The sequence below is a fragment of the Kluyveromyces marxianus genome, chromosome 3 (genome assembly GCF_001417885.1).
Source record: "Kluyveromyces marxianus DMKU3-1042 DNA, complete genome, chromosome 3".
NCBI lineage: Eukaryota > Fungi > Ascomycota > Saccharomycetes > Saccharomycetales > Saccharomycetaceae > Kluyveromyces > Kluyveromyces marxianus.
The window spans coordinates 1,045,104-1,069,326 of NC_036027.1; the positions used below are offsets into that span (position 1 = coordinate 1,045,104).

The 24,223-nt window shown below is 40.1% G+C and overlaps 15 protein-coding genes across 16 annotated transcripts; 8 read left to right on the forward strand and 7 right to left on the reverse strand.

Moving 5' to 3' along the window:
• Nucleotides 1–596: 596 nt before the first annotated feature.
• URA9 (dihydroorotate dehydrogenase 2) lies at nucleotides 597–1,937 on the forward strand (the record flags this gene model as incomplete). Its single annotated transcript, XM_022819001.1, has 1 exon — nucleotides 597–1,937. The coding sequence occupies one exon, from the start codon at nucleotides 597–599 to the stop codon at nucleotides 1,935–1,937; it is 1,341 nt and encodes a 446-aa protein (XP_022675611.1).
• A 583-nt stretch (nucleotides 1,938–2,520) lies between these two features.
• KLMA_30481 (VOC family protein) lies at nucleotides 2,521–3,630 on the forward strand (the record flags this gene model as incomplete). 2 transcript variants are annotated; one of them, XM_022819002.1, is made up of 2 exons in its annotated part: nucleotides 2,521–2,836; nucleotides 3,161–3,630. In XM_022819002.1, the coding sequence occupies 2 exons, from the start codon at nucleotides 2,521–2,523 to the stop codon at nucleotides 3,628–3,630; spliced, it is 786 nt and encodes a 261-aa protein (XP_022675613.1). The 2 variants fall into 2 exon arrangements, with proteins under 2 accessions (XP_022675613.1, XP_022675612.1); XM_022819003.1 differs by lacking the exon at nucleotides 3,161–3,630 and having other exon boundaries at nucleotides 2,521–2,910.
• Nucleotides 3,631–3,721: 91 nt separating this feature from the next.
• On the reverse strand, nucleotides 3,722–4,735 carry GET2 (GET complex subunit GET2; the record flags this gene model as incomplete). Its single annotated transcript, XM_022819004.1, has 1 exon — nucleotides 3,722–4,735. The coding sequence occupies one exon, from the start codon at nucleotides 4,733–4,735 to the stop codon at nucleotides 3,722–3,724; it is 1,014 nt and encodes a 337-aa protein (XP_022675614.1).
• Nucleotides 4,736–5,060: 325 nt separating this feature from the next.
• Nucleotides 5,061–5,942, reverse strand: SEC28 (coatomer subunit epsilon; the record flags this gene model as incomplete). Its single annotated transcript, XM_022819005.1, has 1 exon — nucleotides 5,061–5,942. The coding sequence occupies one exon, from the start codon at nucleotides 5,940–5,942 to the stop codon at nucleotides 5,061–5,063; it is 882 nt and encodes a 293-aa protein (XP_022675615.1).
• Nucleotides 5,943–7,063: 1,121 nt separating this feature from the next.
• ARE2 (sterol O-acyltransferase) lies at nucleotides 7,064–8,869 on the forward strand (the record flags this gene model as incomplete). The annotated part of the gene is made up of 1 exon (XM_022819006.1): nucleotides 7,064–8,869. One exon carries the CDS (start codon nucleotides 7,064–7,066, stop codon nucleotides 8,867–8,869), a length of 1,806 nt encoding a protein of 601 aa, XP_022675616.1.
• A 255-nt stretch (nucleotides 8,870–9,124) lies between these two features.
• ATP23 (putative metalloprotease) lies at nucleotides 9,125–9,871 on the reverse strand (the record flags this gene model as incomplete). Its single annotated transcript, XM_022819008.1, has 1 exon — nucleotides 9,125–9,871. One exon carries the CDS (start codon nucleotides 9,869–9,871, stop codon nucleotides 9,125–9,127), a length of 747 nt encoding a protein of 248 aa, XP_022675617.1.
• Nucleotides 9,872–10,417: 546 nt separating this feature from the next.
• KLMA_30487 (uncharacterized protein) lies at nucleotides 10,418–11,050 on the forward strand (the record flags this gene model as incomplete). Its single annotated transcript, XM_022819009.1, has 1 exon — nucleotides 10,418–11,050. The coding sequence occupies one exon, from the start codon at nucleotides 10,418–10,420 to the stop codon at nucleotides 11,048–11,050; it is 633 nt and encodes a 210-aa protein (XP_022675618.1).
• Nucleotides 11,051–11,471: 421 nt separating this feature from the next.
• KLMA_30488 (uncharacterized protein) lies at nucleotides 11,472–12,698 on the forward strand (the record flags this gene model as incomplete). Its single annotated transcript, XM_022819010.1, has 1 exon — nucleotides 11,472–12,698. The coding sequence occupies one exon, from the start codon at nucleotides 11,472–11,474 to the stop codon at nucleotides 12,696–12,698; it is 1,227 nt and encodes a 408-aa protein (XP_022675619.1).
• Nucleotides 12,699–12,960: 262 nt separating this feature from the next.
• MRPL50 (mitochondrial 54S ribosomal protein bL9m MRPL50) lies at nucleotides 12,961–13,365 on the reverse strand (the record flags this gene model as incomplete). The annotated part of the gene is made up of 1 exon (XM_022819011.1): nucleotides 12,961–13,365. One exon carries the CDS (start codon nucleotides 13,363–13,365, stop codon nucleotides 12,961–12,963), a length of 405 nt encoding a protein of 134 aa, XP_022675620.1.
• A 568-nt stretch (nucleotides 13,366–13,933) lies between these two features.
• Nucleotides 13,934–15,325, forward strand: RSC6 (Rsc6p; the record flags this gene model as incomplete). Its single annotated transcript, XM_022819012.1, has 1 exon — nucleotides 13,934–15,325. The coding sequence occupies one exon, from the start codon at nucleotides 13,934–13,936 to the stop codon at nucleotides 15,323–15,325; it is 1,392 nt and encodes a 463-aa protein (XP_022675621.1).
• A 391-nt stretch (nucleotides 15,326–15,716) lies between these two features.
• THR4 (threonine synthase THR4) lies at nucleotides 15,717–17,249 on the forward strand (the record flags this gene model as incomplete). The annotated part of the gene is made up of 1 exon (XM_022819013.1): nucleotides 15,717–17,249. One exon carries the CDS (start codon nucleotides 15,717–15,719, stop codon nucleotides 17,247–17,249), a length of 1,533 nt encoding a protein of 510 aa, XP_022675622.1.
• A 105-nt stretch (nucleotides 17,250–17,354) lies between these two features.
• On the reverse strand, nucleotides 17,355–18,965 carry CTR86 (Ctr86p; the record flags this gene model as incomplete). The annotated part of the gene is made up of 1 exon (XM_022819014.1): nucleotides 17,355–18,965. The coding sequence occupies one exon, from the start codon at nucleotides 18,963–18,965 to the stop codon at nucleotides 17,355–17,357; it is 1,611 nt and encodes a 536-aa protein (XP_022675623.1).
• Nucleotides 18,966–19,304: 339 nt separating this feature from the next.
• Nucleotides 19,305–22,046, reverse strand: PWP2 (snoRNA-binding rRNA-processing protein PWP2; the record flags this gene model as incomplete). The annotated part of the gene is made up of 1 exon (XM_022819015.1): nucleotides 19,305–22,046. One exon carries the CDS (start codon nucleotides 22,044–22,046, stop codon nucleotides 19,305–19,307), a length of 2,742 nt encoding a protein of 913 aa, XP_022675624.1.
• Nucleotides 22,047–22,715: 669 nt separating this feature from the next.
• Nucleotides 22,716–23,222, forward strand: MPP6 (Mpp6p; the record flags this gene model as incomplete). Its single annotated transcript, XM_022819016.1, has 1 exon — nucleotides 22,716–23,222. The coding sequence occupies one exon, from the start codon at nucleotides 22,716–22,718 to the stop codon at nucleotides 23,220–23,222; it is 507 nt and encodes a 168-aa protein (XP_022675625.1).
• Nucleotides 23,223–23,309: 87 nt separating this feature from the next.
• Nucleotides 23,310–24,140, reverse strand: YIH1 (Yih1p; the record flags this gene model as incomplete). The annotated part of the gene is made up of 1 exon (XM_022819017.1): nucleotides 23,310–24,140. The coding sequence occupies one exon, from the start codon at nucleotides 24,138–24,140 to the stop codon at nucleotides 23,310–23,312; it is 831 nt and encodes a 276-aa protein (XP_022675626.1).
• Between the last annotated feature and the right edge of the window lie 83 nt (nucleotides 24,141–24,223).

The following is a 24,223-nucleotide window of genomic DNA, read 5'->3' on the forward strand; positions in this document are numbered from 1 at the left end:
GCATCGCATTTCTTAAAATTTTCAAAGCCAGTCTTGACGAAAAAAGAAAAAAAAATGTCAGATTTGCTTGAAGAAAGCACTAAGCATGCTGATATAAAGGAATAAAGTCAAGAACTTCAAACTTGCTAGCAGCCATCAGTTTGAGGGTGTGATTCCTAATTTAAAATCAACGATAATTCAAAGTTTCGTATTATAGTGGGGCTAATAAAATACTTCGGCATATTCCTGTTTCCGCAGCCTTGGACACTTAAATGTCAGAATAATTTCTCTAATATATACATGATCTCACAATAACGTGACTATAAAAATTTGGGAAATAATAGATATATAAAGATACAATAACTATTACTAATAGCTGACCCTTATTATATCATTATCACTTTCAATATCTTCATGAGTCGTCGTCGTCTCTTTACTTGGTTTGGACTTTTCAATGGCCAAAAGGTTATAGGAAAAAAAAAAAGTTTCAATCTGATTGAAAGTAGAGCGATAATTCGTCAAAGCATCAGAGGAAAGTTCGCATGCACTATTTGAAACAATTAAAAATTATGTAGTATGTAGTGTGTAGTTGCATGTCCATTGGAAAGACGATAAGCATGAAGTCTAGTTTTGTATCCTTATTGCAAAGAGGTTCAATAGGCTCTAAGCAATTCATTTTCTTTGCGAAGAACGAGATGTCTCCATTGAAAGCCGGTGTTCCCGGTGCGAAGTTCTTGAAGTACACCGTTGGATTTACGCTGGGTACTCTTGCTGGGTTCTATTTGACCAATTCGAGGTCTGCGATTCACGAATATGTCAGCTGTCCTACAGTGAGGTTACTTACCCCGGACGCAGAAGCGGGACATAAACTTGGTATTTGGCTATTGAAGTATGGTCTAGCGCCACGGTTGTGGTTCGACAAAGACGAGGAATTGTTGCATGTTAATGTTTTCGGGAAAACGCTAACAAACCCTGTTGGTTGTGCTGCTGGTTTGGATAAAGACGGTGAGGCTATCGACGGTATTTTCGCCGGTGGGTTCGGGTATGTGGAAATCGGATCTGTGACTCCATTGCCACAACCCGGTAATCCTAAGCCCAGGTTCTTCAGATTGCCAATGGATGAAGCTGTCATCAACAGGTATGGGTTCAATTCTTCTGGTCATGACTCTGTGGTAAAGAATCTGCAAAATCGTGTGAGCAGTTTCATTAACAGTTACTTTTGCAACGATATTAACGCCGTAGAGAACCTATCTCTATACAAGAACAAGCTACTAGGGATCAATTTGGGGAAGAATAAGAACGGTGACGAAGTACAGGACTACTTGAAAGGTGTTGAAAAATTCCAGAAATATGCAGATGTGCTAGTGATTAACGTTTCCTCTCCAAACACACCTGGACTCAGAGGCTTGCAGAAGGAATCGATTTTAACTAATCTTTTGAGTCAGGTGGTCGCCAAGAGAGACTCTTTAGTCTCTTCCGGGAACGTTTTGGGTGCCAAGACGCACAGACCTCCTGTTCTTGTCAAGGTGGCTCCAGATTTGGAAGAAGAGGAGATTAAAGCCATTGCCGAAGCTGCAAAGAAATCCAAGGTCGATGGTATCATTGTTTCCAACACCACCATCCAAAGACCTGCGTCCCTAATCACAGAAGACAAGAATCTCGTCGCTCAAGCTGGTGGGCTAAGTGGTAAACCATTGAAACCGCTCTCTTTGAAAGCACTAAAGGCTATGGCCCATTACACCAAGGGTTCCGGTTTGGTGCTAGTGGGTTGTGGTGGTATTTCTTCAGGTGCAGACGCAATTGAGTTTGCGAAGGCAGGTGCCACCATGGTCGAGCTCTACACCTCTTATGCCTACAGAGGTCCTGGTTTGATTGCTCGTGTAAAGGACGAAATCACTGAGCAATTGAAGAGGGAAAACAAGACGTGGTCCCAGATCATTGGAGAAGACGTCAAATAAGATATGACTCGATGACTCTAATACTCGACTCAATTTTACTGGGCTCGCTCAGCTACATTTTTAAAAATAGAATAAAATAAAACAAGAGCAATATTCAAAGAATCGTCTGATAGCTGTATACACACATATATAAGTATGCACAAAATCACTTATTCATTCATTCATTCATTCATTCATTCATCTTCGCGGGAGCCTTTTCTTTTCCTGTCAGAATGATATCACGTGGACACGTTAACGATCAAAGTTATTGTCCGAAAAATCCCCCCCTCCACTTCCGTGCTGTGCGGGGTAGCTTGAGATATGTGACTCCAACGACTACCCCGCCATCGGAAGCCAACAGTTCATAGGTCGTTTCCGTATCCACACCTCAGGTACAGCACAATTGACGGAATGACATACTCGTAAAGCCTCCACCCATTTTTTATATAGTTACCGTCTTATAATTCGAATATATAAAGAGCTTAAATAAAGTGAAATTAAATTCAATATTAGGGGAAAAAACAAATTAGAGTGCGTCTTTGGGAATAAGGTTTGCCTAAATTATCCATTGACCACCAATTGAAGCATATATATACAACACATCATGCTTTCACACGTTGGGGTTGGTACTAATGATTTGCAAAAGGCAAAGAAGTTTTACGATGCCGTTTTGGCTGTGATTGGATCTGACGAAGGTGTGGTTGAAACAGTTCAATCAGGACACAAGAGGTTGGTTTACTCTGATGGGAAAGACCTTTTCCTAGTTTCGGAGCCAATCAATGGACAGCCAGCAACAGTTGGAAATGGAGTCACGATTGGATTCCTATGTCGCTCTGAAGAGGAAGTTGTGAAGTTCCATGATGTTGCTGTAGCAAACGGTGGTGTTTCGATTGAAGATCCTCCTGGATTGCGTGCACACAGTGGCTTTTACTTAGGCTACGTACGTGATTTGGATGGGAACAAGCTATGTGCTTTCTACAACCCACCTAAATAAGTGGCATATCACGTCATGTCACGTTTTTGGATTATACATTTAGATATTGATATGTAAGTACCTAGTATAATGACATTCTCATACAAGAGGAATTTTAAGATTTGTCAGCCAAGAAGCGGAAATAAGAGGAACGGTGGAATTGGGGAGAAGCCGTGGGTTTTTGGTATATTAATTATATAAGGGCAACAGCCAAGTGCTAGCATTGACCTTGGCCCTGGCCTCAGGTTTTCACCAGCTGACTTAGAAACAGAGTTACTTTTAACCATCTACACATTTAAGGGTACAGCAGAAGAAGAAGGACATCTGCCAAGCAATAAAAAAATAAAAAGTATGTTATACTTCAATGTCAACGTCGGTACGAACGACATCAAAAGAGCGAAGGCATTTTACGATGCAGTTCTTGGGTCAATAGGGATTGGTGAAGGAGAGCTAGTTGTTAACGATAGCGGTCACCAGAAAGTATTTTATAGGAAGGATGGTGAAGTATTTATTGTGTGCAAGCCAATAAATGGCGAACCGGCAAATGTTGGTAATGGGTCCACCGTTGGGTTCAGGTGTGGGTCACCAGAAGAAGTTGATAAGTTTCATGCTGCTGTGGTTGCACAAGGCGGTGTGAACATCGAAGATCCTGTTGGTCCTCGTGGAGAACGTAGGTACACTGGGTACTTCCGAGACTTAGACGGCAACAAGATAGCAGCTCAGTATGTAAAAGACGACTAGCCTTTGTGTTGTGATTGATTAAGTAGATATGACATACATATATGTATATGATGTTTCTTTAAATTAATTTTATTTCATTCAATTTTTGCCGTTAGTTAATGACATTAACAATTGGTTCCTCTATAGTGGTAGCAACAGCGGGGAAGGATGCATGGAAGTGCTTCATCAAACCAAATAGCACGACTACAAAACATATGTCGGTAACGTACATGGAGAACACGTCAAAGTATTCCAAGGCAAGCCCAATTTTCCCTTGGACGTTTTTGATGGGCAAAATTCCCTCTGGTATCATGGACAAATATTTTACTATGCCGCCAGCATTTTTCGTTGGTGTGACGTTGTTCTTTCTTTGTAGTTTCTTCAACATTTGGTAGTAGATGGATATGAAGATAACCTCTAGGCCGGTGAATATCGAAAAGAAATTGGACTTTTCGAGCAATTGCGAGGCTATGCTAGAGTACTGGCCGATGGTGGTGGCCGCTGGGTTTGGGTGCATGATGAAGTAGACGTATGGCGTGAGAATAGTCCATTTGAGCAAGGTGATGTACGATTTTAACTTGGAGACCTTATACTGGTGATATTTTAGGACGCTTTCGTCTACAAAGCCGCCCGAGCCTTGGCCAGCAGCCGTAGCAGCTGCTGTAGTGTTTCTATCACTGTTGAGCAATGAGGTGAAGAGGTCTGACGTGCTGGCGTCTGGAGACTGGGATCCGAAGCCGTTTCCTGCGGCAGGAATTCCGCTTCCCTGTTGTTGCATCTTCAGCAATTGCTGGAACAATGCAATTTCCGGGTTGCTTTCTGAGTTGTCTGGTTCTGTTTCGGCCTTTTGGTTTGGAATGCGGGACAGCATCTCTTCGATCTCCTCTGTACTTTTGTCGGCATTGCTCGTGCTAGAATTAGCATTAAAACTGGTGGCTGTAGTAGTAGCAGCTGGTGCTGGTGCTGGTTTTTTCTCGTCCAAAACAGACTTAGAGGACAAGAAAGAGCCCTCTTGCTGACCAGTAATCTTGTTCAATCTGCTGGAGGCTCCACCATTGGAGAACTTCTGCTGTCTTCTTTCTCTAAGCAATCTGCGCTTTTCTGCTGCAGATAGTTCAGTCGACATGTTGTGTAGGATTGATTAGATGGAATGGGTTATGACGCTAAACCTAAACCTATATCTGGTGAAAAACTGCCACTGCCGAAACACTAGGCAAAGTAAAATCTGTCTTCCTTCCCTGTTTTGAATTTTCCTTTGCATCGTTTAACATTCAGTGTTGATTTTCGTTTTTTGTTTGGGCTTTCGGTTTCTGTTTCTCTCTGTCTCTTTCACTGCGTGAAAAAGGGTTCTCTAAATTACCCGGAGACAGTTTATTCTAAGGCATTTGAAGAAGCGGGTTTACATAATAACAATGCTGTTTGGATTTGTATAAACTATATGGAGAAAAGGTTCAGGCAGAGTATTTGGCCACGATCTGGTCGAAGGCCTTGTTGTTGGCCTCGTCAACGACGCACAGCGGGTGTGTAGGCTTCAATTGCTTGAGATCTGCGCGTAATTGGGAAGCGTCTTTGCCGGACAAGATGGTGTAAGTGATCTTGTTTGCTAGGAGATCAGCATTGTAGACTGCTGCTTCTGGTTTTGAGGTGTAGAAGTCTGATTCGAGGAGGTCTATGATGGCCTTGGACTCGGGCAAGTTGGCTTGCTGGAGGTGTAAGCTCAAGAGTCCGAGCTGAGTTTTCCAGCTGGGGAAAGTCTGGGACAACTCGTCGTAGAAGTAGAAGTTTGAGCTTGTGACCTCTTTGGCTAGGTTGAAGTTGATGTAGGATTCTGCTAAGTTGAGGACGATTTCGTCTTCGCTGGATTGTTCTTGTAGGGCTTGGAAGTTCTCGAACATTGTTGTTGCTAGGCTTGGTTGGTTATTGAGTAGAGTGACCTGGATCGCGGTTAGGAGCAGTTCTGCGGTTCCTGTGACCTGGTCGGAGTCTATACCTTCGACAGCGACTTCGAGGGCCTTGGAGAAGTCTCCTTGGATGGTCAATGCCGTGACCAAGAGGTTCAATGCTAGGGGAGATCTGCCTGCTGCGTCAACAGCTTGTTCTAGCTTCGCTAGGTCGCTGCTGGTATCTTGTAAGAAGTGGTAGTATGCATCGAAGACGGTATCCAGTGCTTCTGAGGAGGAATTAGTTGGTGAGAACTGGCCCAAGGCGAGCAATGCCCTGTTTTTGTAGTACGTCAACGTGTCGTCCTGGGTCTTGTTGAACTTGGCCACTTCGGTCAACGTTTCCTCGTAGTTGCCTGTGTAGAACTGCTGCTTCACTGCGAAAAAGTCCATGCTGGAGGTATTTTGTCAAACCGGTGTGAGCCTACGATATGTCTGCTTTGGGTCTGTCCGGTATATATAATATATATGTACACATGTACACATGTATGTATCAATGTATACATAAACCTTATCGAATCCAAATTCGATTTCTATTTCTATTTCCATACGATGTTAGCAGGTAAGACAAAACAAAACAAAATAAAAAAAAAAAAAAATTAGGGAAGGCCGGGTAACAAAGAAGTTGGATACTCGTCTCTTCTTCTCCGGGTAACACGCTACCTCCTCTCCGCCCCGTGGATACTCGTCCCCGTCCCATTCCCCGTGCTTCCGCGGAACGACAGACAATGGTGCCCCGAAGGTAAAAAGGGTTCCCCTCGAGTCGAATCTGTCCCTCCGTCAGCACTAGCACCGGTATTTTATTAGTACTAGCAGTTAGTTGCGCCAGCACTTGTACCAGCATTATACTGCCAGCAATCGGAGTCTCACACAAACCCACTTATCCCCAGAAACTACACTATGGCCATGCCCAGCCTTAGCCATTGCCTAGTCCATCCCCTGGCTTTACCGGCTTTTATTTCAATGCATGCCTTCAGGAACCACCTGATGCGAAGATTCTCCGAAAGATTCGCCCTGCACTGCACTGCACTGCACCACATTAACCAACCCGGACACTTTAGCCAAAAAAAAATATAAAAAAAAAAAAAGGAACCAAGCAAGTAGGTAGAAACTGACATAGCTTAACTTGGCATTTCCGAGGTCTCACGGATTCCGATGCCCAGCACTCAGGGCATTACGTCTCGTTCCCGATCCTTGAGGGTTTGTTTTCACTATCCCTGTATATACCTTGGGCTTGCTTTTTTTCATTTTTGTTTCTTTCGCCCCATTGATGTTTTTACTGTATGTATGGATTAGTTTTTCATACGATGAATGTGCTGTGCTATACGGTATAAATACGTAGTATAAAAGGGATTAGGGAAAAGAGATGGACAGGCAGAGAGAGAGAAGAGTGTGTCTTGCGTTAGGTAGGGGATTAATACAGTGGATAAATAGTTGGTTATCTCTGTGAATTAATTGATTAATTAGTAATAGATAACTTTGTGTCAATTGGCAGGTGGAAGAACTTTATTAGTATGACGGATGCGATTCGAGACATAACAGAGGATAAGCAGTTTGTGAGGCTTAGGAAGTTGAATTCAGAAGACAACGGGCCCAGAAGGCCGTTGAAAGAGGACGATATCGAGGACCAGGGCGTGGAAGCCATCGACAATGTACAGAACGTCGTTTTGAAATCAAGCAAAGATGACGGGGACCTTGATCTCGGGTCAAGCGAAACGGACGATGGGGAAACCGTTCTCGTCAAGACAACTACTCTGGAACAAGGCGATAAGCATCTGCACGTGTTCATACAGAAGCTCAAGGGCAAGGAACGTGGCCGGTTCAAGAAGGACACAAACGAAATGCAGTCCATGACGCGAGACGTCGACTGGGGCTCCAGAGGCAGTATCATGGACATGATGGTGACCACGCCGTTGCGCAATCATTTCCAGGGCCCGGCCATTGAACAAAAATACTCAAAACTTAAGTCCACCTTGAAGACCAACCAGATCAAAATCGACGAGGACCGCATCGTAGAAATCGCAAACGAAACTATCACCACTGATTTTTCCGGGTTCTACGTCTTGTTCTGGATGGCGGTAGCGTTCACCGTCGTCAAAGTCACCTTGCAATACTACGAAGATCACGACGGTGACTTTAGTCAGTCCATCATCCTACAGTACATGACCACAAACCTATGGAAAGTTGCCCTCTACGATTTGGCAATGTACGCTTCTACCTACGTGGCGTTCATCATCCAGTACCTCTGCAGGAAAAATGTGCTCCCATGGAAACCAACAGGAAGGTACTTGGTGATGATATTCGAGTGTTTGTTCCTCGCAGTTAATATCTACCTACCCAAGAAAACTTTCAACTACAACTGGATCGCCCAGATCTTCTTGTTCTTGCACTCGCTCGTGTACTTGATGAAGATCCATTCGTACTCTTTCTACAACGGTTACCTATGGGATATCACTACGGAACTCAAGTACGCTACCAAGACCATCGCAAAATTGAAAGAGCTACAATCCCCAGACTCAAACACAGAAGTGTTGCGGAAATCAATCGATTTCTGCGAGTTCGAACTCAATTCTCAGTCAACAACTACAAAATTCCCATCGAACCTCACCATCAAGAACTACTTCCATTTCCACAGCTTCCCAACGTTGGTCTACCAAATTGAGTATCCAAGAACAAAGAAGATTAGATGGGGGTACGTGTTCGAAAAATGCTGCGCAATCTTTGGTATTATCTTCATCATGATGGTCGTCGCTCAACAATTTATGCTACCCGTTATCGTAGAAGCAAAAGACGTCGGAATGTCATCTTACACCGTTAAGGAAAAAATGGCAATCATGCCAAAACTCTTGTTGGACTTGGCTCCAGCATTTATCGCCATGTTTTTACTCGTTTGGTATCTCATTTGGGATGCAATCTTGAACTGTGTTGCAGAATTGACCTGCTTCGCTGACCGTCACTTCTATTCGGATTGGTGGAACTGTTGCTCTTGGTATGATTTCAGCAGATTGTGGAACCGTCCAGTACACAGCTTTTTGCTAAGACACGTTTACCACAGCTCTCTCAGCGCCTATAACATCTCAAAAATTCAAGCCGTTTTGCTCACGTTTGCATTGAGTGCGATTTTCCACGAAATGGCAATGTACGTCCTCTTCAATAAAGTTCGCGGGTACATCATTGTTCTTCAAATGGCTCAAATCCCATTCACTGCCATAGCAAACCACCCGCTGTTGAGGGACAAGAAGTTGTTTAATAATGTGGTATTTTGGGTCGGAATTTGCTTAGGCCCAAGTATCACTGGATTACTTTACTTGATATTTTAATTCACTTAATGGCCTATACATTCTTCGTGTTAATTTCTGTTTTTTTTATGTTCAAAAACCGTTCCAGCACAAGTACCCTTTCACTTCCTCCAACACTAATAACATCAAAGGACGTGTCTGTGTGTGTCAAAATGGTAGGCACAAGTAAAATACATATTTATATACATGACTAATGTTTCCAAAAACAATTAAGATGATGGTTAATTGTGAGGTCTCGTCTCCACAAGAATATTATTATTCCTTTTCTAACTTCTCTTATCTGTAGATTTCATCAAATGGTCTTGTGTCGTTAAAGCAGGAATCCCAAACTTGATCTACAATTTTCTCCGCGTGTTTCATATCCTTACAGTTGGGGTTACCGGACACACTGATAGTAGCACGTCTCTTAACACATTCTTGGTGACCTTTCTCCACCTTGAATCCCGTGTTAAATCCACGTCTAGCAAACTCCTGCATAAATCTACATTCACCGCTTAAACTGGAAGCTCTTATTTCAGAACACGCGTGATGCTTCAGGTTTAGCCAGTCAACTTCCCACTTCAAGTTGTCGAAATAATGAACTAATTCGTGTGAAAGAGTGTCTTCCAAATGCCATTTGTCTTTGATTCTATTTTGACATATCAAAATACCTAGCTCAGGATGGAAACCACCAGATTTCCAGTCTGGACAAACATCACATATGATCTTGGATTCGTCGAACTTCATATCGTCTGTATTAGTGCGCTTATTATTTAGCTTTGCGATCTGCTGCGTCATGAAGATCACCGTTGGTGAATACTTTAGCAACCAATCCCTATAGTGGTAGCAGCTTTCACATTGTTGGCGTTGTAGTACAAATTTATAATCATTCTCATATTGCACTTTCTCCTCTGGAGTAAGGCCGAGTCCAGTTTTATATTGAAATGTCCTCCTCCACCAATTGAAGCCTTGTACATCGCTTTCAGCTTTTGGAGGATTTGGCTTTGTAAGCTCTTCATTTTGCGGAGGCAATTGATTGGACATCTTGTGAAGTATTGGTCACTAGTCTAATCTGGCTACTTGAAGGGTAAAAAAGACATATATACAAACTGCCTTTCTGTATCTGTTTCATAACCTGTTTATGTATATAGATTTCAAAGTTCAATAGTACTATTTTCATTATTCAGTCTTCTTTCGAAACTCATCTTGGATGTCTATGATACTAAAAAAACAATCGAGAACGTAACGGTTAGCCCAATGTCTGGCTTAACTAGACCAGACTAAAAAAAACGTTAACAGTGAATATATGCAGCGAGACATTGTAGAGGCCTTACAAAGGGGGCCATCGACACTTAATAAATGTTTTTGAGAGATATGTACAGACACTGACCACGTGATCTGAATAAGTGTCTTTCTCCTTTTCTTTTGTCATAATTTTCCCATACTGAAGAATTTTTTCAGACAATGCGATGAGCTCTGCGATGCCCAGTGTCGTTTGAAGGTTAAAGGGCTGTTACAACATAGGAATATGCACTGATTCATCCTCATCTAGACAAGATATCATCGGCACCTCAAAACTAGGAAATAAAAATGAACATTTGGATTGCAGCAAGTAACGGAGAAACTGAGCTCGTAGAGAAGTTCATCAGCCAAGGACAAACTGCAAACTCGAAGGATGACAATGGTTACACACCAGTTCATGCAGCAGCTGCGTACGGACACATTGACCTCTTGAAGAAACTAGTTCATGAATACAACGGAGATGTTAACATTAGGGATTCTGATGACGATACCCCACTACATCACTGCGAAGACGCTAATACAGCTAGATTTCTAATAGAGCAATTGGGAGCAGACCACAAACTTACGAATAACGAAGGAAAAACCTGCTTCCAGGTATGGCAAGAGACTTGCGACGATAACTTGGAACTACTAAAATATGCCGAAGAAGTACTAGGAGAGTCGGTGTTTGGCTCGTCCTTAGGTATTGACCAAGAACAACTAAAACAATTCAAGGACAGCATTAGATACACATTAGAAAACGATCCAGTGGATGAAACAGACCCAGAGTCCCTAGAACGTAGAAAAAAACTAGAGAGTATCATACAGGGGGAAAATGCCGAGGAAGAACTAGAGCAATACATCAGAGACATGATTCACAAACAATTCTTCTCTGGTAATGCCGAGAACGATGTTTCAGAGAGCAACAAAAGAATGAAATAAATTTGATTATAATCGCTTAGTCAGTATGTATATTTTTAATAGTTTTAACTCCAGAACACTTCCATAATAATAAGCAAGGCCAGTATATACCTGAGCCTCACCTAGCCGTTACCTGTTGAATTTATCTACCACTTCAAAGGCAAGTGTGGCACGCTAACTCAAGTATTTGTTAATGTTACCCTGATAAAAATGGGAAAAAAAAAAAAAAAAAAAGGACTTGTGATCTTTAACAACCATTGAAAATATTTGGAACCCCACTAATCTTGCTTTAAAAACTTAAAGCGAAATCTTTGGTTGCAAGGTGTAGTTTGATAAAGCAAGAGTTCAAAGAACTATTTTCAGTCCTTAGACCGTTCTTGCAGTGCAATTGGTCGTCACAAGTCATCTAGCTGACCTGTACACATACAAATCAAAACTTAAAATGTCAAGTATCTGGGGTTCGATTGCCAAAGGTATTGACTATGTCAATGACTTGAATAAAGGTTTCTTCCAACTTTCTTTCGAAGAACAACAGGAATTGGGAATATGGGGTAGAATCAAGTACTACAACTGGAACTTTGAGTTTGCCATGCTTGGTATTATGGTTATTTTGTTCTTGATCAGCTATTATGGTAAGACCTTGAACAATAAATATGCCGACAAGATCTTTGTCACTTTGAACAAGTTTCTATTAACAGAGCTTTCCTTTGCGAAGGTTGGATTCAGCGCTTCTGGAAAGAAGTTACCATATGTTGAAGAACAAAACAACACATGGTTTACGACTTTTGCCACTGGTCGTTCCACTATTGAAAGTGTGATCATTAAGGCTCATTTAAAACCTCGTCACAACCCATTAGCCTTGATGACCCAAGTTGCCTTGGCAAACACATTCCCAAGTTTGGTTGAATCTGATGTTAATGAATTCATTTCAGTGACTATTACTCCTAATGGGCAATTTGTCGCTACTGAAGACGCGAAGGTTTCTCCAAATGCTGCTGAGACACTATCCAAATTCAAGTTTATCACTTCTATTGTCAACAAGAGTGTCATGACCAAGGCCCGTGACTCTAACTACTTTTTGTCTTTGACCCACACATCTGAGAGTGATGCCATTCCGCTGGAATATGTTTTCATGTCTGAATCTAACAAGTTGAATGGATTCATTCCACATTACACTGATAGCGAATTTGGTGAATTGCTAACTAAATGTTCCAAGTTCTTGCAATTCATCGCTTTCACAGATTTGCCTGAAGAAAAGCCAATCACAGACAAATTGTGGGATGCTAATCAATCTCCTCGCTGTATTATCAAAACTGCTTTGATCACTTCTGACAAAGATATTGAATTGTTGAAAGAACTAATTTCCAAGGTTGTTGAAATTTTCGACACCGTTACTAAGGAAATTCAAACCAAGTCTACTAACACCTTTGTCACCGCTGATATCTTAAAGAAGAGCATTCAATTGCGTAAAGAAGAGTTGGCCAAGATCATCAAGGTTATGAAACAAGTAGAAAGAGAGATGATTCAAGAAAAGAAGCTAGAAGAAGAAAAGCAGAAGAGGAAAAACTTGAGAAACCAACACTCTGAGAAGGAGTTAGACAAAATAGAACAAAAGAAGAGGGAGAAGAGAGAAAGACGTATGAAGAACAAGCAAAAGGTGAAGATGTAAGCTACGATGAAGTAAGGAAATCTTAAACAAACAAACAAACAAAAGTAGATTTATGGCATGGATAACTTGTCCAGGTGATGCACTGTTATCCATCGCATCACTGCTTACCCTCAAATATTGGACTTTTGACAGATGTTTGTAGCTATATGCTGCTGTCATCGTTATTATTTGTATTAAATGTATGTTATGTACAAGTTATTATATAGTTTTACCCTCAAAACCCTGTGTTTCTCAGTTTTAGAAAGTTGTTAATGAATATCACCTATAGTTCCAATCCTGGAATCTTAACCTTTTCAATTGTTATACTCTGGTTTAAAGCTGAAGAAGGTGCTTCTGGAGCCTTGCTCTCTCCATTCTGTTGAGGTTGCTTTGCTACCACAGGCTTCGTGTTTTTCTCCTTTGGAACGGCCTTCTTGGTAACATTTTGGCTCGATGATTCACTACTCTTCTTTGAACGAGACAACAAAGTTTGGTCTATGTCAGATTCTTTCAAAATATAACGAGCCCCATTTTCATTGTGTAAGAAATTCCTCATGAGTGATGGCTTAACATTAACGACTTCACCAGCACGTAATTGAAATTTTGGAAAGTCCTTCAATAGTTGCACCTGGACTCTTTTAGTACGTTTCGTCAATGCAGACAGACAAGCAGATGTTGGAATAAACATTGTACACTAAATTTAACTAGATTTCACGCCCCTAGTACGTTCACTGAACCACTGTTGGTCTTGTGTGAAGCTACTTCTTTCCGCATCTCATTTCCAGCTTCTTTTCTCTACATATCCATGTCTTCAAATTTTTTAAACAAACTTCGTACTATTTGTGCTAATTTCAAAGTTTGAGAAGGTAGTATATAGTATACAAATCAAAAGAGCAGAGTAAAACCGTTCACTACGAATAATCTGGACATTCAATTGAGAGAAGCAGCAGTTAATCACCGCTGCTGCACCTGAGGTAGGACTCAAGTCAATATAAAATGGCTATCTCGATAAGAAATCTGTCGGCAACGTCTTTGGAAAATACTAGTCTATGTGGGGTTTGGGTTTTGTAACCTTTGTAGGTATTTCTATAACCATGGATTTTTTTTTTTTAGGAAAACTGGATTGAACATTAAACAAACAATAAACATTAAACAGCTATATAATATAGAGTGATAGAGCCGAGTGAAGGGCTATCGGAATCGCTGAGGATTTGAATTTGTATCAATCATCGTTGAGAGCATCGAGAATTAAAGTGATGTCTGTTCAGCAACCACCATCCAAGTCTGAAACACAACAAACACAGGCCATGCCTGTAGCTCAACCCACTGATATGTATATTCAGCCATATTTGAAGAAATTGATACCTGAATTAGATGGTTTGAGAAAACTTCAAGAGGCCGAACAAAGAATTGATCTATATCTGAGTCGTAAGAAGATTGACCTCCATCAGAATATTACTCAATGGACGCATTCAAAGTTCTCTGATCCTGAGAAAAATGAGGTAGTTCGGGTTTTCGTGTCAAATACTTCTGAGAACCAACCATGGCAAACTAATGACGATACGATGCAACTCGACCAGGCGTCGTGGACTTTGAGGATTGAGGGTAGAGTGCTGAGCGATGAAAAACCAGATGATCCTAAAAGACCTAAGTTTTCGTCTTTTATTGAGAGTATTGCAATCGATTTCAAGCCCGATAACCAAGGACAGGGAAATGACGAAGACGATGATAACGAAACGGATGATCAAACCACAGAAGGACCGGTGGCAAAGAAACCTAAAACTGAAGATACACAGAATGTCTTTGAGTGGCACGCTGATCCTAATGCGGCTGTCGAATTCGACGGGATAGATGTTACTCGTAAGGGTACTGAAAACGTCAACTGCACCATCACACTACAGCCAAAAGGATACACCGGTGAATACCTTCAGTTTTCGCCTGGATTGGCATGCATCATAGGTATTTCTAAGGGGACATTGCATGAGGCTATCTATTCGCTTTACAAGTACATATTGCTGAACGACTTGTTGACAGACAATGATGAAACTGTGGCTAAAGAGTCCACTAACGGAGAAAAAGTATTAGTGAAGCTGGACTCTTCTTTGGCAAAACTATTAACTAATGTGCAGCTTTCAGCTGGTAAAACTACCTTAAAGCTATCTGAACTCCCTGGCTTGGTTAAGAACCACGTTAAGCCAATCCCCCCAATTAAGTTCAATTACGTTGTCCGCGTGGACGAATCTTCCACATTGGGTGACTTTGTATTTGATATGGAAGTTCCTAAACCAAGTTCGCCATCTGCTCCAGCGGATAATTTGTCCAAGAACGAACTACTACTATTAAACGAATATAACACATTATCCACAGCGATCGAACCTCAAATACAGGATCTCAACAAAAAGACGCAACTTCTCAAACTACAACTAAACTCAAGTGCCAAAAAATACCAGTTCTTCAACAGACTAGCATCGGACCCTGTACCACTATTGCAAGACTACATGGAGTCCTCCTCCCAGGCTCTTAAGGTGCTATCAGGTGATGCGGGCTTCAACGAAGATTCCGTTAGAAGAGCAGAATTCTACAAGGAAAATGAGTCGATACTTTTTGAAAATATCAGCGCTCTCTTAGCCACCGGAAGAATGAAGTAGACCTGCCTCCTAACGACCATCCGCTTACATACCTACATACATCTTCTTCTACTAGTAATAAAGTTGTACTATCAATTCCTATACGCACGTGATATCGTCTTCGACGATCCACACCTGCACATTCCATAATGAAATTATGCCACGGTTTTTCTTTCGAAAAATTCTTGAAAAGAAGAAATACTGAGTCATCTCATTGTAAAAAAGTACAATTTCAAGCTTTTAACTGACATTATACCAACAACTCTCAGGTATACATATATATATATACAAAATAAGAGGCTATTTGTGCTCATAGAACGCAATAAGCAATAAAACTCAGTAAATCTCTAGACTGTTTTTTTTGCAGCTTAGAGCAGTATAGAAGGTAAAATAAAAAAAAGCCATTAATAATATGTCCCAAAGCTACAGATCCACTAGATCATCTGATCCAGCAACCAAGACATTTGAAGAAGCCGTCATCCAAGGTTTGGCTTCTGATGGTGGTTTGTTTATCCCATCAGTTATTCCACACGTCTCTTCAAGTGATCTTTTTGAGAAATGGTCTAAGCTATCGTTTCAAGAGTTAGCTTATGAGATTATGAAGCTCTATGTTTCTAATGATGAAATTCCAGAAGCGGACTTGAAGGAATTGATCAAAAGATCATACTCTACTTTCCGTTCTGATGAAGTCACGCCATTGGCTAAGAATATTACAGGTTCTGATGAAAACTTACACATTTTGGAACTATTCCATGGTCCTACTTACGCATTCAAGGACGTTGCGTTGCAATTTGTCGGTAACCTGTTCGAATACTTCTTGCAAAGACACAACAAAGATTTGCCAGAAGATCAAAGAAAAAAAATTACCGTCGTTGGTGCTACATCCGGTGATACTGGTTCTGCCGCAATCTACGGTTTGAGAGGCAAGAAGGATGTCGCTGTGTTCATCTTGTATCCAACAGGCAGAATTTCTCCAATCCAAGAAGAACAAATGACCACCGTCACCGATAAAAACGTGCAAACTTTGTCGGTTAAGGGTACCTTTGATAATTGTCAGGATATTGTCAAGGCTATCTTCGGTGATAAAGATTTCAACTCTAAGCACAACGTAGGTGCAGTGAACTCCATTAACTGGGCTAGAATTTTGGCCCAAATCACTTACTACTTCTACTCTTACTTCAAGGCTACCAACGGTAAAAAGGAGAAGGTCAAGTTCATCGTGCCATCTGGTAACTTTGGTGATATTCTAGCGGGTTACTACGCTAAGAAAATGGGCCTTCCCGTCGAAAAGCTAGTCATCTCCACAAACGAAAACGATATCTTGGATAGATTCTTGAAGAATGGTGTTTACGAAAGATCTGATGATGTCGCTGCTACACTTTCCCCAGCAATGGACATCTTAATCTCTTCTAACTTCGAAAGATTACTTTGGTACTTGGCAAGAGAGTACATTGCCTCAGGTGATGACTTGAAGGCTGGAGAAACCGTTAACAACTGGTTCCAGGAACTAAAAACCGAGGGCAAATTTAACGTTCCTAAGGACTTGATCGAAGGTGCTAAGAAAGACTTCGATTCCGTACGTGTTAGCAATGCAGAAACTATCTCTGCTATTAAGGATGTATATCAAACCTCAGTGAATCCAAAGCATTATATTATAGATCCACACACTGCCGTTGGTGTTTTCGCAGCAAAGAAACAAATTGCTAACGATAACGACAAGACTATACATTACATCTCTCTTTCAACTGCCCATCCAGCTAAATTTGCTGATGCAGTGAATGAAGCTTTGTCTTCTTTTGATGATTACAGCTTCGACAGAGATGTACTACCAGCGGAACTAAAAAAGTTGTCCACTTTAGAGAAAAAGATCAAGCTCGTGGAAAAGGCTGACGTTGAACTCGTAAAGAAGGTCATCGACGAAGAGTTGGTGAAAATGAATATTTAGTGCACGTTTCCCTTTTTGTGCATTCACTTTAGACGATAGTACATATGCATAGTTTTATTAATATTTCCTTTTCTATTTCAACAATAGTTATATAGTAAAATATTATCATCGTTTATGAATTTCAGAAAGAAGTGTGCTTTCTGGCACGGCATTTTTATCATCAGAAACTAATTTAACGTTCCCATTCCCGTCTACATTCATTCTATAACCTGCCTTTTCTAGTACATCGTCGTTAACTGCTTTTTTGGCTTCGAGTTTTGTAATAAAGTCCTGATTTTGTTGGTTATCAGCTAGAAGATAACGAATGCATATGATAGATCTTTCTTTGATAAAAGGATTGTTATCGTCAATAATACAGTTCGAGAGAACGAGTTCGAGACCATGAAGTTCCCTAATCAAATTCTGCACCTCAGTCTGCCCGTAAGTCATAAAGCCTAACAGTTCAACTAAATAACATTTGATGCCCGGGAAGTTGGAATCACATATTTTATTTTCTTTGATTCGTTTGTTTAGTATATCAGCATTTTTTATAATATTTCCAATATTGTCTGTAGCCTTCACGTTAAGTTGGATATTTGAATCAGGATATGTGAATCCAGATGGCTTATTGAATTGTATTTTTAAGCATTTTTTTTCTAAGATATCAAACAGTGTAATTATTTTCTGGAGACCTTCGTATGATACCAAAAATTTCTGAACATGTTGGTATTGTGCCAGTGTTGTTAGAATATCGAGAATTGATAATAGATTTTTGTAGATAGGAGAAGGATCTATTGGATTATCACTTAGTTCCAATTCAAAATATTTATTAACAAGGTCAGAATATTCTTCTAGAAAGGTCATTCCCCAAGTGGAAATTGCAGTTAGTTGATAAAGATCCCATTTATCTGAACTAGTTATTAGCATTGTAGATATATTGAGAACTGAGTTAAAAGCTTCTTCGTTATATAGCTCCTTTAATTTCTTCATTAACGAGCCAAAACTCTCATGTGTAATCAAATACTTCAATATTTTTAGTTGTACCGTAGCTAAAGTTGATAGTTCTGATGTTTCATCAAGTTTGCTTTTGAGAATAGATGGTATTTCAGTCTTTTCTTCAATTATCTTCATGATTAATAATTCGTAAATTACAATTAATGCCCTGGAGTCATTTATTAAGAGAGAAAGGAAGCTTTCATTCACAAATGCCTTAGAAAGAAACAAAGAAAATGCATATAGAGCATCTTCATGATTAACATATTTCATCATTTCAATAATAAACTCCATATGGCTATTGAAGCTAGACTGATCAAAAAGCATATTAGATCTTGAGCAGTTAAAATAAAATTGACATATCAGGACGTAGATTTGTTTTGAATCCTGGTATGAAATAGCATCTTGTTTCATTAATGACAGATACCAGTCAATGAGAGCATTTGGAAGTAATATTTCCTGTGGGCTAGCCTGATTCTCTACAGAAAGATTTCTTGATATGATGACGATGGCTTTAACAATTCTGACATACTGGACCGTGCAAACTTCAGAAAGAAGGGTGGATTTTCCAATAATTGCACAATCACGTAACTCCAGGAAAAAGTCATCTGAGTTAGATAACTCTTTTCTCCTCTCTTCCAAGGTGGTTTCTCTGATAATCTGATTTAGGATATTAATGGATGCATCATATTCGTTTGAATGCCCTGAAGCTTTCCTGATAGTATCTTTAACATCTTCTAACATAATGTAAGATGTACGCTATCTAGCACTTGAATTTCCAGTATAGTTATTGACAACGTGACAAAGTTGGAATGTTCTGTTCCTGCAACGTCATTAAGCTCATCGCTTTTCATTTCAAAATATTTAAATTTAATGGTTAAATATTATCAAAAGAAAATATATGCTTCTTTAATGCATGCAAATCATGACAAGAAAAAAGCCGGTAACAATCTATGAAATAAAATCATATTCTTCAAGTTCCGATAAGATGTAACTAAGTTTTGGATTCGTTTATTTTTTAATGCACGATATATATACAATCTTTTATATACATATACATATATATAGAAGGGTTCAGAAAGTTTATAAGAGGATGTCTTCATCAGAATCATCTTCTTCGATGGGTAATTTTGATGTCTTCTCTTCGAATCCAATCCATTCACCCTCATCAGAATCTTCATTGACACTATTTGTATCGTTAGTTTCCTCATCCTCCACGTTATTTAACAGTAGATCAGCATTGCCCAAGTTGCCGTCATCGTTAGCACTTGAACCATCAGTATTGATGAGGAAATCAAGGGTATATTTGTTAGATTTGTAAGTTTGAACAACATCTTTTGCAATTCTTCCAATGAATCTTTGTACAGCCCTTAGCGCACTAGAAAATTGGTGTTTATTTGCTGCAATATAAGTTCCATGAGCCGTTAGGATGGTTTTTATCCATAGTAGATTGAATTCAAGATGTTGTGATTCCAATGCGTACTCCCCAACAAATTTAAGGATTCGTGCGACGTACACAACTGGCAATTCATTACAAATCAAGGGAATATCATTCGTTGGAATAGCTTCGTATACCCTGTTTATTAGATAGCTTTCGTTCAAACGGAATGCCATTAGAATAGCATTTAAGTATTCTTTATCTTCTAGAGCTTGAATGACATTTTGTGGTGTAACATCAACGTCTAGATCATAAGGGTCGAATAAAATACTGTCGTCGACGGAGTATATCAAAAGACCCTCTGTAGAAGCTGCTGCAAATGCATTGGCTGCTGGGGAAAATCTGATAGCAGTTACTCGGATAGCAGGTCTTACTCTTCTAGTTGATAAGTCACCTCCCCTGTTTGAGCCAGGAAGACTGTTGTCGATACGATCTTCTAAATCTGAGTTCTCAGCATCCTGGTCAATTAAATCTAGCGAACCTGCTTCGGTCATTCTGTTCGAATTTAACTGCTCCAAAGTACCATTTAACGTCATGTTTTTTGACACTGTGAATCTTCTTATTAACACTTCATTCGGAATGTCATATAGACAAATGGAATTGTTGTTACCAGCAGCAACAAGGGATAAACCATCAAAACTATATTGAATTGTGGTGAAGTACTTTGATCTTGCGGAATTTTCTGCCGCAAATCTATCTTCTAAATGTCTACCTGAAATAATATCTCTTTTACCATCAATATGCCCGATTTGCTTTCCTTCTGTTATATCGAAGAATAAGATTTGGCCACTTAAAGTACTTGCAGCAACATGCTGTCCATCTGGCCTCATTGACAAGGAAAGAACATCTGCGAATACTTCAAATGGTTCTACCTGTTGACTTCTTCCGAAAATTGACCATATTCTAATGGTTTTATCCCATGATGAGGATGCCAATACACCATTTTCGTTACTAAAGGATAAGCACGATATAGGGCCCTCGTGCCCAGATAAGGTATCCACTAATTGACCAGTTTGTACTGACCAAACAAAAATGTCAAAGCTATCTTCGGAACCGGCGCATACAACCTCACCACTTGGATCAACGGCCAAGCAGTTGAACTGTATTCTTTCTGTAGCGGTAAAAGTTCTAAAGTTACGGTATCTGATTAGATCCCATGCCTTGACGGTACCATCTAAGGAAGCAGAGAAGAGCACTTGGCCCTTCTTAGCAAATTCTACTGCAGTTACAGCTGCTGCATGCTCATCAAAAGTTGCTAAACAGAAACCAGACGCGACATCCCATATCTTGATTTTTCCCTCATGACTAGCTGTTACAATTTTCGACCCATCTGGAGAGTAACATAATCCATTCAAAGTATCAAAGTGGCCTTGTTGCTTCAAAATGTAAGATTCTGATTGCCATTCATAGACAATTAACTGGCCTAATTTGCTGGAACCGAAAGCAAGCCATTCTCCCGAGTTGTTAATAGCAACGGTATTGACCGCATTTTGACCCATTGAAAGCTGTTGTATCATCAAGAAATCAGGGAGTTCGTATAGTCTGAACTCACCATTTGAGAAACCTACTGTTAGAATGTTCGAAGCAGAATGGAATGCAGAGCATTTCACCTTAGCCCTGTTCGAGTGGAAAAAGTTCTTTTTCGTAATTCTCCAACTATATTTAGATAAATCGATGTTCTCTTCATCTTCTGGGTCTTCGTCCTCTTCCTCTCCGGGTCTTTTGGTGTATTCCCATTGGAATAGAGCACCGTCTTTGCTAATAGTGTATATTTTTTCTTGGTCGTCGCTGAAGTAGGCACCAATAACGTTATCTCTGTGACCTGCAAAAGTGGTGGACGCTAAATTCTTTTCCTCCGCATTAACCGACCATATTCTAGAAGTCAAATCCTTTGAGGCAGAGATGATAAATCTGGAATCCTTGGACCAAGTTAACGAGGTGATCTCGGAGAAATGGCCAGCGTGTATTCTGTAACGAACAAACGGAGCAAATTGCCTATCCTCCGTGGTTTCGGGAGTTCTCCATATCTGCAAAAACCTCCCGACTGCCAATGCAAACAATTTCCCATCCGGCGAGAATTTCAAATCGTGCACAGGTTCCTTGAAGTTGAAGTGATGCAACACATTTCTAGTCTTGAAGTTGACCAAAATACCACGTCCATCAACGTCAATCGAAAGTAATAGAGTCCCTTGCTTGTTGATGTCAACCACCGCGACGTTCTTTCTATGTTCGTAAGCAAATGTAAAAGAAGTATTGTTGATCAAATCAAACACTGAAACTCGGTTCCCAACTGGAGACAAGAGCTTAGATCCATCTTTGGAGAACAAAAGGTTTCCCTGTCTGTAAACTGTCCCCAAAAGATTAGAGAATTTGAAGTCAGATTTCATTATAAAAACGTTCACTGTCCTCCTTCCCTTTTCACTTCAAAGAATCGCTGCTCTACCAATCAATAACTTTCCTCAATAGCGTATCACACAAGATGTCTCTGTCCACTTTTAATGCTTTGCTCGTCCCATCGTACCTCATCTCATCGCATCTCATCGCATCTTACAATTTTTCACAAAATTTTGAAGCGATGAAATTTCAGAAAAAGAAATGACAGCAATAAGCTTCTACACTAATTTCAGTATCAGAGAGGCACACAATATTATTACTTTCAAACTAAGCAGTAGAAAATTCACTAAATATGGCCCAGGCTACTTCAAAACCCTAGTTTTAAGTAATGTGTTCAATAAAATTACACTTATTCTAGAAGATATATAGATGTGTCTCCACTGTATATTTTGGTTTCTGACTTCTTATTTATCCTCAATTCCAATTCTTTTACTTTTTGTCTGTAGATTGACAGAATAGTTTACCCAAACTTTTTTCAACATTGAAATAAGAAAGCTCGAGTCTGTGTACATAGATTTTTTAGCAACTATTACGAATTAGATGCGATGAGATGAGGTAAAAAGAGAGAGAGAGGGAGAAAGGCTTCATAGAGTTGATAGGGCTAATTGTAGGTGCTGTTGATTTTGTATATCATTGAAGAGAGTTAATTATTCAGCACGAGAATGAGTTCAGGTAAGCGTAATGCCGTCACTGGCAAGCTCTCCAGTAGGGTGATGAACATGAAATTTATGAAGCATGCTGAACAGGTAGAAGAACAGAAGGAAGAAATTGAAAATACAAAGAAACTTGTAGACTCATCGGAATGGCAAATTGAAACGAATGAGAAACTATTGAAGAGGCTGCATAGTCGGGCCAAAGTTGTAGAGCATGTTGGGTTTTCTGCTCTAAGGACCCTAAGCGAAAGCACTGATAATAACAGTGGTAACAGCGACTCTACTACACTTAAAAAAGTGGTCAATCCAGGACGAAGAGTTTTTGGCAGTAAGATATCGCCGGTAATACAAGATACAGCAAATTCTGATAACAGTGACAAGAAGAGAAGCCTCGGTGACGAGGATGAAGACATACAGACAGCAGAGTTGGAAAAGCTTTGGGAAGCAGAATCACAGAACAAAAAGAGGTCTGCAAATGGTAAGAAAAATAAGAAACAGAAAAAGAGCTCTAAATGAAACCGCCTTTTTAGGCTCCGTTATCGTTGCATTGCTAAATATTAGTTTAGTTTTTATTATAAAATTGTAATCATAGAAAGAATATCCCTACTTCTTTTTCTTGGACGAATTGTTCGTGAGACCACCACCGGTAGCGGGCGTTGCAAAGTTCCCCTTCACTATGACTTCTCTTGTAGTAGAGTTTATGTGCTTGAAACGATCAGGCCCGATATGTACCCCACCGAACCATCTTCCAACTGCAACAATTACGTTCCATGCGTCCATTACGGTCAATAGATGCAACATTCTACCACCAGCAGCAGTCTCACCATCATCGTCACAATCCTGAAAACTAACCCCATTTTCGCCCTTAATTCTCCAAGCTATCATCAAATGGTTCGCTCTTGCAATCTTGTTATCCGTTCTCAACAAGTCCAGCTTTGTGAAGGCCTCTTCTTCAGAGTCCGCTTTGGTAGCAAATGCAATGAATGTGCTCTTTCTATCGGTAATTGGGTCACTGGCAATCCATCCTTCAAACGGATCAATTTTTAAGTTTTCAATACCGTCTGAAATTTCATCACTCGCCGTATCAGCTCTTAAGTCAGTGTCGTCTTCTGCGTAAAGCACACCATCCAATTCTGTTAAAAAGTCGAATATGCAAACTTGTCCTGGATGGAACACTGAATCAAGGACTTCCGAGAATAAATGTAGTAGATATTTTGTATCATAAAGGTTAGATATTTTTGTAGAAGTGCTCACCTCAACCAGGTGTGGTGGCTCTGAGGTAGGATAGTCCGTTGGAAATGAAATTTGTAGAGTGAAGTTCTCATGTTGTGGGACTTTTATTTTAATTCTGTCATCATTGACCTTTGTTAAAAGATCTGGGTATATAGCATCTATAGCGTCTATTTCGTCTTTGACATCATCGCTTAACACCATTATTCAGGAATAAGCAAGTTGTTTTGGGTGTACTCGATTTAGTCGAGTTCGTTTGATATATACACGGTATTCATTTTCAATTT